The following is a 16,168-nucleotide window of genomic DNA, read 5'->3' as shown; positions in this document are numbered from 1 at the left end:
CACGGCCCGGGTGGCTCAGCCCGGGCCAGGGCAGCAGCACCCCACGGCACCGGGCATCGCACCCCGCACCTCGCTGCACGGAGCGTTGCACCCCATATCGCAGCGTGCTGCACCCCACGGCACCGGGCATCGCACCCCGCACCTCGCTGCACGGAGCGTTGCACCCCGTATCGCAGCGTGCTGCACCCCACGGCACCGGGCATCGCACCCCGCACCTCGCTGCACGGAGCGTTGCACCCCGTATCGCAGCGTGCTGCACCCCACGGCACCGGGCATCGCACCCCGCACCCCACAGCACCATGCATCGCACCCCGCACCTCGCTGCACGGAGCGTTGCACCCCGTATCGCAGCGTGCTGCACCCCACGGCACTGCACATCGCACCCCGCACCCCACAGCACCATGCATCGCACCCCACACCTCGCTGCACAGAGCGTTGCACCCCGTATCGCAGCGTGCTGCGCCCCACGGCACTGCACATAGCACCTCACACCGCTGCGCAGGGCGTTGCACCCCGTATCGCAGCGTGCTGCGCCCCACGGCACTGCACATAGCACCTCACACCGCTGCGCAGGGTGTTGCATCCCGTATCGCAGCGTGCTGCGCCCCACAGCACTGCACATAGCACCTCACACCGCTGCACAGAGCGTTGCACCCCGTATCGCAGCGTGCTGCGCCCCACGGCACTGCACATAGCACCTCACACCGCTGCGCAGGGCATCGCACCCCGTACCAGGGTACTGCACCCCAAATCGCTGCGCGTCACAGCCCTTATCGCAGTGCACGGCACCCACCACCCCGTATTGCACCCCACGCAGTGCTGCACAGCGCATCACCCCCATACTGCAGCACACCACCCCCGTATCGCACTGCGCGGCACCCCACGCCGCCCCGCACGGCACCCCGCGCCGCACGGACCAGCCCTGCCCGCGCGCGGAGGCAGACGTCCGTCGAAGCCCCCAGCCCCGGCCGATGCTGCCGGAGGCCCCCCCGTCCAGGCGCAGCCCCGGGGGCGCGGGTGACCCCCCCAGGGCTCCCCGGCCCCAACGCGCTGCCCCCCCGGCGCTGCTGGAGCGGGGCCACGGCCCCCAGGGCCGGGCACGGCGCCCGGGCTGGGCAGCAGGGGCTCCCCGGCCGGGGGCGCGGCGGGGGGCAGCCGCCCGCCCCCGGACCCTCACCCTCCGTGAGCCGGGATGGAGCGGAGGAGCGCTCGCGAGACGGCTGCTGGGCCTGGTGTGCCGGGACGGCAACCGGCCTCTGCATGGCCGCCGCCGAGGGGCAACACCCCGGCACCCCGATACCCCAAAACCCCATCACCTGCAGCGATACCCCAAAACCCTGATACCCCAACACTCTGATACCCTGTCACCTCCAGCAATACCCTGAAACCCTGATACCCCAACACTCTGATACCCCGATACCCTGGTACCCCGATACCCCACCACCTGCAGCGACACCCTGATACCCCATCACTTGCAGCGATACCCCAATACCCTGATACCTCAATACCCCGATACCTCAATACCCCATCACCTGCAGCAATACCCCGATACTGTGATACTCTGGTACCCTGATACCCCGTCACCTGCGGCGACACCCTGATGCCCTGTCACCCGCAGCGATACCCCGATACCCCATCACCTGCAGCGATACCCCGATACCCCATCACCTGCAGCGACACCCTGATGCCCCGTCACCCGCAGCGATACCCCGATACCCCGTCATCTGCGGCGATACCCACCCGGCACAGCCGCTGCGCGGGGGCCATTTGCCGTCCCGGCAGCTCCCCAGCGCCAAGGCCGTGCTCACGGGGACGGCCCTGGGGACACAGCGATGGGAAGGGGACCAGGACAGCCGAGCCCTGTCCCCAGACTCCTGCCAGGCCCCCAGCCACCCCCACCCTTGGCCTGGGAGAGGAGTAACCCCCCTGCACCCCAAAACGAGAGGAGCCGCTGGCGCCCCGGCAGGAGCGGGACCCGCGCACCCCCGCGCCGAAGGGGCCGGTGCCTTCGCAGGCTCCCGGGGACGGGGGGGCCCGCGGTGCCGGCACGGCCGGACCCCCGAGCAGCGGGACCGGGTCCCGCAGGCGCGGCCGCGGCTCGAGCACGGTGCCGTGCCCCAAACGGCAGCTTGGCGGGGTGGGAAAGGGGGGGCTGTCATATTTTCCAGCACACTGGCTATTTTTAACCGCTCCCGCTCTCCAAAGGCCTGTGAAGATATTTGGGAGCTGGCAGAGCTGCTCCGGCCGTGTGAACGGGCTCCAGCTCCGCGCTGGACGCAGGAACAGTCCTTCACCCCGACCTCCTCCTCCTCCTCCTCGCTGCTGGCCGGCCCTGCCTTTGGGGGGGATGAGGGCAGGACCGAGAGGGTCCGCGCCCCCCAGCTCGCCCCCCGCCTGGCTGCCGGCCAGCCCTCCCCACGCTCGCCCCTGCTTTCCTCTTCTGCAGCCCAAATCCCTTCCCAACGTCCCCGACGTCGCGCTCCCGACGTGGGAAAGGGCCGATCCCTGCCTGGGAGCGGAGGCCGGGAACAGCCCCGGTCCCCGGGGGCTGCTCGGCCTCCCGCCGCCCCCCGCGCCCCATCGCTCCCCGCCAGCTCTCATGCGGCTGCCGCTGCCCGGCGGAAGAGGCCGGCGTCACGCGAGCATCGGGCCGAGCACAAACAGAAAGGAAGGTGGTCACGGCCAGGAAGCAAGATGAGCAACCGATACAGATAAAACCACGGTTTGGGCTCCCGGCGCCGTCCCTCAGCACAGAGGGGGCCCCCAAAAGAGCTGATCAAGGCTTCAGGGTGCCCACGGGCAGGGGGAGAGGAGCCGGGACCCCCGCTCGCTCTGCCACCGCCTCTCCTCCCCGCTTCCACGCCAGCCGCCTCGGGGGCACCGCGCTCCCAAGCCTCCCCCTCCCAGCCCAGCCTCCAAATCCGCTTTCTTGTCCCTCAAACGGACCCAAACGCGAGCAGCACCCCGAGCCCTGGCCCCGGGGGAGCCAGCCCTGCACCCCAAGCAGCGCTGCTCAGCACCGCGCGCGGCCAGGACGGGCCCTCGGGGTGCCGCGGCGGGGGCTCGCCCCGCTCCCCGCGCCGAGCCCGGTAACGTGCCGGGCAACCGCAGCTCCTCTGGGGGCCCGGCCCCACCGGAGCCCCGCGGGCCGGGGATTTCCAACCCCAAAACCACCTCGTGAACGGACGAGAGGACAATTCCCAACTCGGGGCTCCCGGGGCTTCCCGGCCTCGTCCCACCCCGGCACCAGCCGCCGGCGACCGGGTTTCAGCGGGGCCGGCTTTGCCGCACACGGCACGGCACGATCGGGCGGCAGCGAGAGCAGATTTGTCATCCCCTCCGCGCCATCTGAAGAGAATTTTATTTTCGGTGCAAGGGCCGATCTCCAGACGAGGCAGGGCGTGCTGGGGGAGCGCTCCCCCGGCCCCGCTCGCGGCGGGACGCCGTTCCCCGCCGCTCAGGCACGAAGCGCCAGGGTTTTCACGGCTGGGGGCTGAGCGAGGGGGGGGTCAGGCAGCAACTCGCGTGCCAGGAGAAGAAAACTCCTTGTTGGGAGGATTCCCTTTGTTCCAAGCCCTGGCTTGGATGCGAACCCTCAGCTCCCAGAAGCCGCAGCCTCTCCCCACCGGCCGCCGCGCCCGAGACGGGGGGAGCGCGGGGGGCTGCGGGGCTGAGCTCCCCATCCCGCCCAAGGGCGGCGGAGCCCGGGGGCAACACGGGGACGTCTTCGTCCCGCTCCCGCAGCCAGGGCAGGATCCAGGAGCCTCGCCAAGGCTTTCGCGGGGTCAGGAGCCGAAGGCAGGAGCGCGGGGGAGCGGGGAAGCGCCTCCCTGGGCGTAGAAGCAGCTGGGGTCAGGGAGCGGCGAGGGCCGGGAGCGGAGCGAGGGCAGGGCGAGGATGGGACCCACCGCTCGCTTCCACGCGGACGGAGGGAGGGAAACGCTCCCGAGGGCTCTCCCGGCGCGGCCAAACCACCTCGCCGGCGCCGGGGACTCTGTGAAGGGCCGAATTGAACCCAGGCTCCCCCCAGGGAGCGTCCTCCGCGGAGCCACGCGCCAGCGCAGCGCCCGCGCCCGCAGCCCGGGCCCGTCGTGCCTCGCGGGGCAGAGCGAGCGCGTTTCGCTGCCGTTCCAGGCGGCGTCAGCCAGGGAAGCCGAGGCGCATCCCCGGCGCGTGCCGAGAGCGGGAGCCAGCGCCTGGGAGAGGTGCGAACTCCCGCGGGCGCCCGCAGGAGGGTCAGCCGTCACCAAGAGGTCCCCAGCCGGGCAGCGATCTTCATTCCTGTGGAAGGAAGGGCAGGAACCGGCTCGGCGCGGTTCTGGGAGCGGCGCCTCGCGCCGGGGCTCCCGCGGGCGGGAGAGCTGCCGGCAGTTACCCTGCGGACACCAAACCCCTCCGATACACCCAAACCTTTCGCCGGGAGCGGCTGAGCCCGGCACACGCCAGGCCTGGGCGCAGGGAGGAGCGGAGCGGCCCCGCCACACGCAGCCCCCGAGCACGCTCTGCCCGGCAGCACCCCCGTTAGCCCGGCACGCTCGGCAGCTACCGAGTGACACAGCAAAACAAACTCCTCTGCCCTTCCCGAGGCTGCAGGGGCTCCTGCAGGCAAGAACTTGTTTGTGTAACTGGAGCAGGCCAGCACCGGACAGGCGGGCGGGGAGCAAGCTGGGGTTATTTTTACCCAATCGCTGGTTTATCTTTGGCCACATTTTATGCTCGAGTTCCTGTAGCTGCGGCCGGAGCTCCGCCAGGTCACCAGCTCAGAGCACGAAGGCAAGGGGACAGCGAAGGAACAAGGTGCTGAATCCACGGGGAGAATCCACATCCACGCACATCCCGCTCCCGACAGGGCCAGGAGCGGGCAGCCCCTGCCGGGAGCGCCCTGAAGGGAGCTGGAGAAGAAACAGGCAGCACCGCGGCTGCGAGGAGGCAGAACGTCGTGCTGCCTGCACCCCGCGCCCGCCGGAGCGCCCCGAGCCCTGCCTGCCCCTTGCCCGCACCGACCCGCAGAACCACAGCCCCCTCCCTGCACTCCCAGCCTGTTCTTTTCGCCTTCCTGATACTCCCTTCCCCTGCCCAACCCAAAGGATGAGGAGACCTTCCTCCTCCTCCTCCTCCTCCTCACTCTGCTCGGCTGCGGCACCCGGCCAAGGGACCAGCCTCATCCCAGGTCTCGGGCTGATTAAGCCCGGTGAGATCAGACGCATCCCGGCATTTCTGCCAGCTCACCCTTCCGGCACTCTGCAGACCAATTTAATTTTCTTAGCGCACTTTGCTGGCAGCGGCCGCATCCCGGGCGCCCGGCCGGCTCCCCCCCCCGCCAGCTCATCCCGCTCCCCACCAGCCCCAGCCATTACGCCCTGGCACAGGGACAGCCCCGGCGGCCCTACCTGACATTGGGACGCCCTGCCAAGGATGACTCTGGATTATTTGAGATTTAGCCCCGGTCTCGGTCCTGCCGCAGCCGGGAAGCAGGCGAGAGCTCGGGAATTCCCAAGCAGCGCAGGCTGCCCCACCTGGGAAGTAAAACCGGGCTTAACAGAGCCGCGCTCGGCTCCTCCGGGCATCCCCGGCCTCTCCCTCGCCAGCGGGGAGCAGAGCACTGCCCCGCTCATCGCGGATCTCGGGGAGGAGGAGGGACGGCTCGCCTGTCCCCCAGCACCCCGAGGACGGGGCGGGGACCCCGGCACCTCGCGCCGCAGCCGAGCCCGGGCTCTCGGTCGCTCACGGGGCGCAGCCCAGGCCCCCCAGCCGCACGGCTGGTACTGGGACCAGCAGCCAGCACAGCTGGGACCAGCAGCGCCAAGGGAGCCCGACGCCCCGGGCAGCGCGTGAGGCAGCCACGTACCTGCCGTGCCACAGAGCCCCAGGCCCCTATAGCACCCATACGTCCCGCGGCACAAACCCCGCACCCCCAGCCGGGCCCCTATAGGACCCCCAGCCGCCAGCCAGGCTGCCAGACCCCCCCAGGCCCCCAGCCGGGCTCCTACAGTCCCCCAGCTCCACGCTCCCTCAGACAGCTCCCTATAGCCCTGACGTGCCCCCGTCACCCTCGCAGGCCACCACTCAGACCCCTATAGACCCTGTGGACCCCTATGGTCCCCTCATGCCATCAGCCAGGCCCCTGTACCCTCCTCAGGCACCTATAGCCCCCACACAGGCCCCTGTAGCCCCCTCGGGCTACCAGCTGGGCTCCTCTAGCCCTCACTCAGGCCCCTGTAGCCCTCACCCAGGCCCCTATAGCCCCCACACAGGCCCCTGTAGCCCCCTCGGGCTACCAGCTGGGCTCCTCTAGCCCTCACCCAGGCCCCTGTAGCCCTCACCCAGGCCCCTATAGCCCCCTGATGCCATCAGGCAGGCCCCTGTACCCCCCTCAGGCACCTATAGCCCCCACACAGGCCCCTGTAGCCCCCTTGGGCTACCAGCTGGGCCACCGTAGCCCTCACCTGGGCCCCTACAGCCCCCTCGGGCTACCAGCTGGGCTCCTCTAGCCCTCACCCAGGCCCCTATAGACTCTGGACCCCTGTAGCCCCCGCATGCCATCAGCCAGGCCCCTGTATCCCCCTCAGGCACCTGTAGGCCCCACACAGGCCCCTGTAGCCCCTTTGGGCTACCAGCTGGGCCCCTATAGCCCCCACGTGCCCCTATAGCCCTCACCCGGGCCCCTATGGCCCTCACATGTGCCCCTATAGCCCTCACCCGGGCCCCTATAGCCCCTCGGGTCCCCGTATCCCCCATCCAGGCCCCCACAGCCCCCCCAAGGCCGGCGGCCCGGCCCCTATGGCCGCTATAGGGCCCGCAGGCGCCGGGAGGCGGGGCGGGGCGGTGACGCGGCGGTGACGCGGCGGTCAGGTGACGCGGGCCGTGCCGGGGCCGCCATGCTGTCCCGGCTGCTGAAGGAGCACCAGGCGCGGCAGAGCGAGCGGCGGGAGCTGCAGGGTGAGCCCGCCCCCGTCCCCATGGCGACCGGCCCCGCCCCGCGGCCCGATTGGCGGCGGGAGCCGCCGCTCACCGCGGGGGGCCGCGCGGGCGCGCATCCCATTGGCCGGCGGGGCTGTCCGTCAAGGGGGGGGGGGAAGCGACGGCGGCGGTGAGGGGCGGGGGTGGCCGGCAGGGTGGAGCGTGATGTCACGGCCCCGGACGCTGACGTCACGCGGCTGCCTGCTGGCGTCACGGCCAGCGTGCGCGGGGGGGGGGGTGGGTTGGGGTCCCGCCGCCCCTGACGGCCGCGTCCCCGCAGAGCGGCGGCGCCGGGAGGCCATCGCCGCCGCCACCCGCCTGACCGAGGCCCTGGTCGATCACCTCAACGTGGGGTGAGGCCCCGGCCCCGCGCCCCCGGCCCCCGCCAGGGACCCCTGCAGCGCCCCCTCCCCAAAGCCCCGGCCAGGGACCCCCGCAGCCCCAGGGACCCTGTGGGGGTTCCCCCCCGAACCCCCCAGCTGGGGACCCCCGACCCCCCAGCCCCTTTAACCCCTGGAAACCCCGGCCAGGGACCCCCCTCGATCCCGGTGCCCCTTCCCCCCCAAAACCCCCAGCCAGGGACCCCTGCACCCCCAAAACCCCTGCCCAGGGACCCCCCAAACCCCCAGCCAGGGACCCCTGCACCCCCAAAACCCCTGCCCAGGGACCCCCCAAACCCCAGCCAGACACCCTTGCACCCAAACCCCCCAGCCAGGGAACCCCCCCACCCCTGGTGCCCCTTCCCCAAAAAACCCCTGCCAAGGGACCCCCCCCTCGATCCCGGTGCCCCTTCCCCCCCCAAAACCCCCAGCCAGGGATCCCTGCCCCCCTCAAAATCCCTGCCCATGGACCCCCCAAAACCCCCAGCCAGGGACCCCTGCACCCCCAAAACCCCCAGCCAGGGACCCCCCCAACCCTGGTGCCCCTTCCCCCCAAAACCCCTGCCCAGGGACCCCCCAAACCCCCAGCCAGGGACCCCTGCCCCCCCCAAAACCCCTGCCCAGGGACCCCCTCAACTCCCTGGCCCCTTCCACCCTCCAAATTCCCGCCCCGGGGACCCCCAGCCCCACTCACGGCTCCCCCAGGCTTCCCACCCCCTCCCCGGGGACCCCCCAGCCCGGGGCCGCTGGGGCAGGACCCCACTCCCCGCGCCTGCCCCCCGCCCCGTGTCCCCCCCAGGGTGGCGCAGGCCTACGTCAACCAGCGGAAGCTGGACCACGAGGTGAAGACGCTGCAGGTGCAGGCGGCCCAGTTCGCCAAGCAGACGGGGCAGTGGATCACCATGGTGGAGAACTTCAACCAGGCCCTCAAGGTGGGGGTCCCGGCCCCCAGGCACGGGCGGGGAGGTCGCCCCCCACCCCTGCCTTGGCACGGAGGGGGGGTTCCCTCTGGGACACACGGAGAAGCAGCCCCACGGGCCCCCCGTGTCACCGGTGCTGGCCAAGGGCTGGGGTCCTGTGCCCCACCTGCGCCAGGAGCCCACCGCCGGCACGGCCCGGTGCCAGAGGGTGGGTGGGCTGCAGCCCCCAGCCCCGCGGAGGGGGGGGTGCCATCTGCCCGCTGCCGCATGGCACCACGGCGGGCAGCACCCGCGGGGTCCCAGGCAGCCCGGAGGGGGGGAGTGAGGCAGGGTGGGACCCCCCACCCCCAAAATCCCACCTGACAGCCCCCCCATCCCGGCAGGAGATCGGCGACGTGGAGAACTGGGCCCGCAGCATCGAGATGGACATGCGGACCATCGCCACCGCCCTGGAGTACGTCTACAAGGGGCAGCTCCAGCCCTCCTGCTCCTGAGCCGCCGCTGCCGGGGCCCCCGGCCCCCCAGCACCGCGGCTGCTCCTGGCCGATAACGCGCACCCAGCCGTGACGCCGCGGCTGCTCCCGGCCGCCGCGGGGACGCCGCCGGAGCGGGCGGAATAAAGCGTGGTTGCAGGGGCGGTGTGCGGAGGGGCCCTGGCGCTGCCCTGGGCTGCCCCCCCTAAACCCCCTCATCCTCTTTTCCGCTTAACGCGGGCTCTGAGGCCCCTTTTTCTCGCAGACAAAGGGCCCCTTCTGGGCCGGGAGGGCGCTAATCCCCGGGGGGGCTCGGCCCCCCAGCTCCGCGCGCTGCCCCCTCCCAGGGCTGGGAAGGGGGCCCGGGGGGCTCCGCGGGCGCTGGGGGGGTGCCCTCCCTCCCGGCTCCGCTCAGGGGCTCCTCCGTGGTGAGGGTCCCCCAACAAGGCGAGGGGCGTCCCGGCACCCCCAAGCGCCCCCCGGAGCTGCACCTCGCGGCGGGGGGATCGGGGGGGCTCGGCCCACCGTGAACTTTGGCCGTGGGCTCTGCCCCGGCGCAGAGGGAGGAGCGGCCGTGGCCTCCCCGGCTCAGACGCCTCTGCCGCCGCAGCCGAGCAGCACCCGGAGCCCTCTGCCCCGCCGCAGGTAGGGGGGGCTGGGTGGGTGGGCTCCCCTCCGCACCCCGACCCGGGCCAGGGGTGCCAGCGAGCCACGATCACCGCAGCCCCCGCCGTGGGTCTGCGCCATGGCTGCGGGGCACGGTGAGATGAGGCCGTCGGGTCTTGCGCGCGCCAAGAGCCCCCGCCATCCGGGCTGGGCAGGGGGCTGCTGCCCGTCCCCTGCCCGCACCCGGCTCCGGGGACCCGGGACACGCGGGGTGTCCCCCCGCCGCCCCCGCGGGCAGGGAAGGGCTGGGGGCCGCTGCCCCGCGGGGGCCAGCCTGGAGCCCACGTGCCAGTGGGCCAGCACCCGCTGCTGGGGGCAATGGGAGGAGCCCGACACCCCCAAGGACCCCCCGAAACGGGGCTCCTGGAGGGGGACACAGCCCCCCACGGGGCTTCCTTATGGGGAGGAGGGGGGGTGGGGGTCCCGGAGGCAGCGGTGACGGTCACCTCCCTGTGCAGGGCAGGAGCAGAGGGCGCCCGGGGTCGTCCCTGCCCTGGGAGCGCAGGAGGGGGACGGGGGGGCGGCGGGACCCCCCGGTGCCGCCCCGCCGGCCCTGGGTCGCGGCCAGGCGCTGACGCACTGCGCCCGGCTAATCCCCGGCACGCCGTGCGGGCGGCCGGGAGGGAGGGCGGCCGGGGACGCGGGGTGCTACCCCCACGCTGGGAGGGTGACGCGGGGTGCTCCCCCCATGCTGGGAGGACAGGGACCACCGCCGGGGTCCCCGGGTGCCCCTGGGCACGGACCGAGCCCCACATGTGCTGCGAGCTGGGGTCAGTCCTCAGCCCCCCGCTTTTCCCACCCGGGCGGGGGTCTGACCCCCGTGGTGTGGGGCAGGGCCGGGGGTCCCGTGCGCGGGGAGGGTGCGAGGAGCTCGCCGTGGGGCGCGGGGGGTCCTGGCGGGGGGCGGCACGGCCCAGGCCGCCCGGGTTCCTCGCCCGCCGCCCCGCAGGCCCCCGCCATGTGGCTGTACCTCTTGCTGGCGGCGCTGGCCTGGGCGCTGGGCTGGCTGGTGTGGGACCGCCGGACCCTGCCTTCCGTCAAGGACAAGCACGTCTTCATCACCGGCTGCGACAGCGGCTTCGGCAACCTGCTGGCGCGGCGGCTGGCCCGCCGGGGCTACCGGGTGCTGGCCGCCTGCCTGACCCAGAAAGGGGCCGACAGCCTCCAGCGGGGCTGCTCCTCCGGCCACCTCCGCACCACCCTGCTCGACGTCACCCGCTCCGACAGCATCCGCCGGGCCGTCGAGTGGGTGCGGGCAGAGGTGGGCGAGAAAGGTGAGGGGGCAGGATGGGACCCGGGGGGTGCTGGGGGGCAGGATGGGACCCGGGGGGGTGCTGGGGGGGGGGACGGGGTCCCAGCAGGATGGGTGTGCTCGGGAGAGGTGCGATTGTGCAAGACCTTGCGTCCCACGGAGGGATGCTGTGGGGTCAGACCTGCACAGGGCAGGACGGGGGGTCCCTGGGGAGGCGCTGGGGGCAGGATGGGACCCAGGGGGTGCTGGGGGGCAGGATTAGGGGTCCCCGAGGAGGCGTCACAGGGCAGAACAGGGGGTCCCGCCAGGGCACCCCAGGGCGAAGGCTGAGGGGGCTCTGGCGAGGGGCTGGGGGCAAGACGGGCACCGCGGGGGCAGGACGGGGGCCCGGGGAGGTGCCGCGGGGCAGGGACGCAGAGGAGGGGACCGTGGCCACCACCCCCACCTCGCGCGTTCCCCCCCAAGGTCTCTTTGGGCTAGTGAACAACGCGGGGGTGGCCAACCCCATCGGCCCCACGGAGTGGATGGGGATGGAGGACTACCGCCAGGTCATGGCCGTCAACGCCTTCGGGGCCATCGAGGTGACGCTCCAGTTCCTGCCGCTGCTGAAGCGGGCGCGGGGCCGGGTGGTGAACACCTCCAGCGTGCTGGGCCGCCTCGCCGCCAACGGCGGCGGCTACTGCATCTCCAAGTACTGCATCGAGGCCTTCTCGGACAGCCTGCGGTGGGTGCCGGCCCCCCGCCCGCCCCGCGGCCCCCGCCCCGCGCCCTGACGGCCGTGCGTCCCGCAGGCGCGACATGTACCACTTCGGGGTGAAGGTCAGCATCGTGGAGCCCGGCTTCTTCAAGACGGCGGTGACCAACCTGGAGAGCATCGAGGCGTCCCTGCGCCAGCTCTGGGAGCGCCTGGCGCCCGAGACGCGGCTCAGCTACGGCGAGGATTTCTTCCACAAGTGTGAGTGGGGCGGTGGGGGCACCCGCTGCCTCGGTTTCCCCCGGCCGCGCGCTGCCTGCCCCTGCCTGACCCCCCCTCCCCTGCCCGCGTCCCCCAGACCTCAAGGTGCAGCGCCTCATCATGAACGTCATCTGCGACGCCGACCTCGGCAAGGTGACCCGCTGCATGGAGCACGCGCTGAGCGCCCGGCACCCGCGCACCCGCTACAGCGCCGGCTGGGACGCCAAGCTGCTCTGGCTGCCCGCCTCCTACCTGCCCGCCTGCCTCGTCGACTTTGCCCTGGCCACCATCCTGCCCAAGCCAGCCCACCGCGTCCGCTAGCCCCCCGCTGCGGCCACCAGCCCCCTCCCCAGGGCTGCCAGCCCCCCCCCAGCGCTGCAAATAAACCGCCCGTCCCGGGTGCTGTGCAAACGGCTGCCTGCGGCGCTCGTCCCTGCGGCAGCCCCGGGGCCGGACGGGGTCCCCGAGCGGCTCGGGGACCGCTGGTGGCGTTGCTGTGGCACAGAGCCCCCAGCCCTGCTGCAACTGGGGGGGGGGGGTGGCTTCCAGGGCCACGGCCCTCAGGGGGACCCATGAAGATGCTGCCACCGTCGCTGCCGTTCCGCCAGCCCCGGCAGAGCCCGGCGTCCCGTTGCCGTGGCCCCGAGCCCAGCCGGCCGCCCCGCTGCCCCCCAGCACCGCGGCCGCTCACGCCAAAGCCACGCGTGCCGGCCCCGCTGCTCCCATCGTTCCCAGTGAGACCAGTCCCCTCCTGGTGGGGAGGCTCCAGCCGCCGGACGGGGCAGCACCCAGTGGACCACGGGGGGACCCCCACCCCGGAGGGACCCCGTCCCAGCCCGGCGGGCGCAGGGCGACACGCGGCTCTACAGAAGCTTTTCTTTTTATTTCCAAACCTGGGGCCGCTCCCCTGGCCCCGGCGGCAGGCGGGGAGGGCTCCGACGGCAGCGGCCCCCGGGGGGGGGCTGGTGCGCGGGGCCCTGCCCCGGAGCAGCAAGCGAGCGGGAGCAGCCCCCGCGGGCCCCAGAGCCCCCCGGGCGGGGGGCAGCGAGAGCCGGGGGGGCCACGGTGCCCACCGGCGGCTACATGACCTCGTAGCCGCTGCGGATGCCCTTCATCAGGCAGCAAGCGAAGATGATGCCCAGGATCTGGAAAGGGAGAGGGGAGGGGGGCGATCCCCATCCTGCACGGCCCCACGCACGGGGGGGCCCGGCCCCACGCACGGGGGGGGCTCGGCCCCCGTCCTACCTCGAAGAAGGCGATGCCCAGCGCGACGGCGGCCACGATGAGGATGTTCTTCTTCATCCAGGCTTCGATGCTCTGGAGGCAGCCCTGGGGGAGCAGCGGGGCTCAGGGGGCGGCCGGGCCCCCGGGGCCGAGCGGGGGGGGGGCGGGGGGGTCTCACCTTCTCGTAGACGGTGGCGGGGCGGGGGTGGACGTTGCAGGAGGTGGTGTTGACGCGGCAGCAGGAGTGGGGCACCGTGTCGTTGACCTTGAACGGCTCGATGGTGGCCCAGTCTGTGTAGTTGTTGGCTCCGCAGCAATGGAACTGAGGGGGGGGGGGAACCCCGGGGGGTCAGGGTGGCCGAGCCCCCGACACCCGGCCCCCCCCGGCCGCCCCCTTACTCACCTCCCTCTGGAGCTCGTCCACCGCCTCCGTCGAGGAGTCGTCCTTCCCGTACTTGTGCATGGTGTCCCACAGCCCCTCCTCCAGCACCGAGCGGACCTGGGGGGGCCGGGGGGGTCAGAGAGGGGCGGGGGGGGGGGGGGGGCCAGCACCCGGGCGGGTCCGCGCCCCCTCCCCACGCGTCCCCACCTTGTCCTTGAAGACGTATCCGGTGATGGCGGCGGCGACCTCCACCAGGAAGATGATGCTGAGCAGGACGGCGAACTGCGGGGGCACGGGGCGGGGGTCAGGGTGGGGGTCGGGGTGGGGGGCTAAGGGGGGGAGCCAAGGGGGGGCCGGGCGCTCACCGTGGTGACCATGCAGTAGCTCTCCTTCCAGGCGCCGCAGCAGCCGAAGAAGGAGATGAAGAAGATGATGACGCCCAGCACCAGGATGGCGATGGGGGAGCTGGAGGCGGAGGCGCTGCTGACGGCCAGCGCCTTATTGAGGGCCACCTGGGCGCAGATGCCGATGATGATGAGGGCCACGCCGCACACCTGGGGGGGGCAGAGGGAATTGGGGGGCAGCTGCCACCCCGCGGGGCCGGGACCCCCTGGAGCCAAGGGGGTGGGGGCCCCCCCGCAGCTGAGCGTCCTCCCTTTCCGGGGGGTCGAGCAGCGCCGGGGTTTGGCCCCAAATTGGGGACCTCGTTCCTGGGGGTGATGGGGGGGGGGATCTTCTCTGGCCCCCCCGGCCCGGCACAGCCCCGCTGGCGATGTCCCCGGGGGGCACGGTGGCGGGAGGGGGCCCCGGTCCTGCCCCACGGCGGAACGCTCCCCAGTCCCGCTGCGGCGAGGGGGGGCCAGGCTGGGGCCGCGGGAACGCCGGGAAGTCCGGGAAGTTCGGCCTTCCGGCCACAGCGAGAGGCCTCGGCGGGGGGACCCGGCGCCAGCCCCCCGCCCGGGGGGACCACGGGCCGCTCGGGGGGTGCCGGGGCGGGGGGGCCACGCCAGGCACACGCCGTCCCGGTGGGCACCGGCAACCCCGCGCCCGCGGCGGCCAGGACGCCCGCGGCCCTTCCTGGCGTTGGGGCAGGAGTGGGTCCATCCCAGCCGCCTCCGCACCCCGCCACGGGTGGGACCCCCCCCCCCCGGCCTCAGTTTCCCCACGGTGGCGGGGCCCCCCCGGGGCCGCTGGCCCTGTTTGCTCGCTGGGCGTGGGCAAACAGAGCGCGGCCCAGCCGCCCGCTGCACAAACACTCGGGGCGGCGGGGGCCGGGGGGGCTGGCGCCGCGTCCCCGTCATGTGCCCCCGCCGCTGGCGGGCGGCCCGAGCCCCCCCGGGTGACTCAGCCCGGCGGGATCACGGTGGGGACGGGGACGAGTCACTCCCTGCGTGGGGGGACAGGGTGACGGCCAGGAAGGAGCCCGCCCCCCCCCGTCATCATCCCCCCCCGCACCCCACTACGGCCGTTGGGCTCCTTGCGCCTCTTTCCTCACCCCGACTTCCCCAAACCCGCGCCCTGCCCCGCGCGGGGACCCCGGCCGGGGCAGCCAGGAGCCGCGGGGCCCGGGGGTCCCCCGCCGCCCGTGGGGTCCCCCCCGACCTCGGGGCTCGGCTTCCCTCAGCCAGGGCGTGCCAGTCTCACCCTGCCCGGCCTCGTTACCCCTGGAACCTACTGATGGCAGCCTGCAGCTGCAATGCTGCCCGGTGCCAGGCTTCTCCCAGAGCGGGCAGCCTCACCCCGCAGCCCCCCCCGCAGCCCCCCCAGGCAGCAGGGCCCCCCGGGGTCCCCCCGACCCCCTCCTCGGGGCCGGGAAGGGGGGAAGGGGGTGTCAAAGGGGCCGTACGGGGGGGGGAGGGGACACGGGGGGGGGCTGCTGCCTGCCATGGGGCTGGGGCGGGCTCGGCCCCGGCAGGGAAGGGCCCGTCTGCCCGGTTCTGCCCCCCCCCGCGGGGTGCGGGACGGGGTGGGAGCTCCGGGCCCCGGGCCCCCTCCGGGCCCCCCCCGGTCCCTCCCCGGACCCCCCCGGCCCCGCACTCACCCAGAAGATGAAGTTGAAGATGAACACCAGGAACTTCACGCATTTCATCCCGCCCTCGACCGCCATGGCCCCGTCCTGCGGGAGCCGCCGCCTCAGCCCCGGCCCCGAGCCCCGCCGCCCCGCTCCCGGTGCCGGGGCCGGTACCGGTACCGGGGCCGCTCCCCCTGCCCGAGCCCCGCCGCCCCGCTCCCCGCTCCCGCTGCCCGAGTCCCGGCGTCCCGGCACCGCTCCCGCTGCGCTCCCCACCCGCTCCCGGTGCCGGTACCGGTACCGGCGCCGCCGCTCCCCCGCCCCGGGCGCTCACCGGCGCCGCTGCTCCTCCGTGCGCTCGGCGATCATGTGACGGGGCCGGGGCGAGTCAACGGGCGGCCCCGGGCCCGCCCCGGCCGCGCGTGGGTCCGGTCCCGCCCCGCGTGGGTCCCGCCCCGCCGCGGGCAGCACAGAGAGGCGGCTGCGAGGGAGCCTTTAATGGTGCCGGAGCGCGGGGGTCCCGGCGCTGCCACCCCGCCCCGCCCCCGGGGGCCCGGCCACCGCGGGGACCCTGCGCCCCTCGGTCCCTGCCGCCCCGTACCTGCACCCCGGGGTCCCGGGCACCCCGTACCTGCACCCCGGGGTCCCACCTACCCCGTACCTGCACCCCGGGGTCCCGCACACCCCATACCTGCACCCCGGGGTCCCGGGCACCCCATACCTGCACCCTGGGGTCCCACCTACCCCGTACCTGCACCCCGGGGTCCCGGGCACCCCGTACCTGCACCCCGGGGTCCCGGGCACCCACTACCCTGCACCCCGGGGTCCCGGGCACCCCGTACCTGCACCCCGGGGTCCCGGGCACCCACTACCCTGCACCCCGGGGTCCTGGGCACCCCATACCTGCACCCCGGGGTCCCGGGCACCCACTACCCTGCACCCCGG

The 16,168-nt window shown here is 73.7% G+C and overlaps 4 protein-coding genes across 6 annotated transcripts; 2 read left to right on the top strand and 2 right to left on the bottom strand.

Annotated features, from left to right (window-relative positions):
- Window positions 1-3,375: 3,375 nt before the first annotated feature.
- LOC309600365 (uncharacterized protein) lies at window positions 3,376-6,727 on the bottom strand. 3 transcript variants are annotated; one of them, XR_014230426.1, is made up of 3 exons: window positions 5,391-5,799; window positions 4,682-4,892; window positions 3,376-4,281 (listed from the first exon to the last, which is right to left on the bottom strand). XR_014230426.1 is itself a non-coding variant. In XM_082332680.1 (3 exons), exon 3 carries the CDS (start codon window positions 4,707-4,709, stop codon window positions 3,786-3,788), a length of 924 nt encoding a protein of 307 aa, XP_082188806.1. In that variant the 5' UTR covers window positions 4,710-4,892; window positions 5,391-5,516; window positions 6,700-6,727; the 3' UTR covers window positions 3,376-3,785. The 3 variants fall into 3 exon arrangements, 2 of the variants coding, with proteins under 2 accessions (XP_082188806.1, XP_082188807.1); XM_082332680.1 differs by adding an exon at window positions 6,700-6,727 and having other exon boundaries at window positions 3,376-4,892; window positions 5,391-5,516; XM_082332681.1 differs by having other exon boundaries at window positions 3,376-4,892.
- Window positions 6,728-6,846: 119 nt separating this feature from the next.
- On the top strand, window positions 6,847-8,968 carry BLOC1S1 (biogenesis of lysosomal organelles complex 1 subunit 1). Its single transcript, XM_082332698.1, has 4 exons — window positions 6,847-6,939; window positions 7,241-7,313; window positions 8,140-8,272; window positions 8,644-8,968. The coding sequence occupies exons 1-4, from the start codon at window positions 6,879-6,881 to the stop codon at window positions 8,752-8,754; spliced, it is 378 nt and encodes a 125-aa protein (XP_082188824.1). The 5' UTR covers window positions 6,847-6,878; the 3' UTR covers window positions 8,755-8,968.
- A 1,389-nt stretch (window positions 8,969-10,357) lies between these two features.
- On the top strand, window positions 10,358-11,927 carry RDH5 (retinol dehydrogenase 5; the record flags this gene model as incomplete). The annotated part of the gene is made up of 4 exons (XM_082332679.1): window positions 10,358-10,673; window positions 11,117-11,375; window positions 11,443-11,606; window positions 11,704-11,927. The coding sequence occupies 4 exons, from the start codon at window positions 10,358-10,360 to the stop codon at window positions 11,925-11,927; spliced, it is 963 nt and encodes a 320-aa protein (XP_082188805.1).
- Window positions 11,928-12,470: 543 nt separating this feature from the next.
- CD63 (CD63 molecule) lies at window positions 12,471-15,729 on the bottom strand. Its single transcript, XM_082332670.1, has 8 exons — window positions 15,558-15,729; window positions 15,254-15,328; window positions 13,578-13,766; window positions 13,420-13,494; window positions 13,234-13,329; window positions 13,009-13,152; window positions 12,852-12,935; window positions 12,471-12,751 (listed from the first exon to the last, which is right to left on the bottom strand). Exons 2-8 carry the CDS (start codon window positions 15,317-15,319, stop codon window positions 12,686-12,688), a joined length of 720 nt encoding a protein of 239 aa, XP_082188796.1. The 5' UTR covers window positions 15,320-15,328; window positions 15,558-15,729; the 3' UTR covers window positions 12,471-12,685.
- Window positions 15,730-16,168: the final 439 nt, after the last annotated feature.

Source organism: Platalea leucorodia (genome assembly GCF_965183815.1).
Source record: "Platalea leucorodia genome assembly, chromosome: 23".
NCBI lineage: Eukaryota > Metazoa > Chordata > Aves > Pelecaniformes > Threskiornithidae > Platalea > Platalea leucorodia.
This window is presented reverse-complemented; position numbering and strand designations above follow the sequence as displayed.

Bases quoted from the DNA above. Each gene is read 5' to 3' on its own strand.
- LOC309600365 (XM_082332680.1), bottom strand. From the start codon at position 4,709: ATGTGGCCAAAGATAAACCAGCGATTGGGTAAAAATAACCCCAGCTTG.
- BLOC1S1 (XM_082332698.1), top strand. From the start codon at position 6,879: ATGCTGTCCCGGCTGCTGAAGGAGCACCAGGCGCGGCAGAGCGAGCGG. The intron at 7,314-8,139 runs GTGAGGCCCCGG...TGTCCCCCCCAG, and splicing joins GTCGATCACCTCAACGTGGG to GGTGGCGCAGGCCTACGTCA. The intron at 8,273-8,643 runs GTGGGGGTCCCG...CCATCCCGGCAG, and splicing joins ACTTCAACCAGGCCCTCAAG to GAGATCGGCGACGTGGAGAA.
- CD63 (XM_082332670.1), bottom strand. From the start codon at position 15,319: ATGGCGGTCGAGGGCGGGATGAAATGCGTGAAGTTCCTGGTGTTCATC. The intron at 13,153-13,233 runs GTGAGTAAGGGG...CCCCCCCCTCAG, and splicing joins TGGACGAGCTCCAGAGGGAG to TTCCATTGCTGCGGAGCCAA. The intron at 12,752-12,851 runs GTAGGACGGGGG...CTCCCTTTCCAG, and splicing joins TGGGCATCGCCTTCTTCGAG to ATCCTGGGCATCATCTTCGC.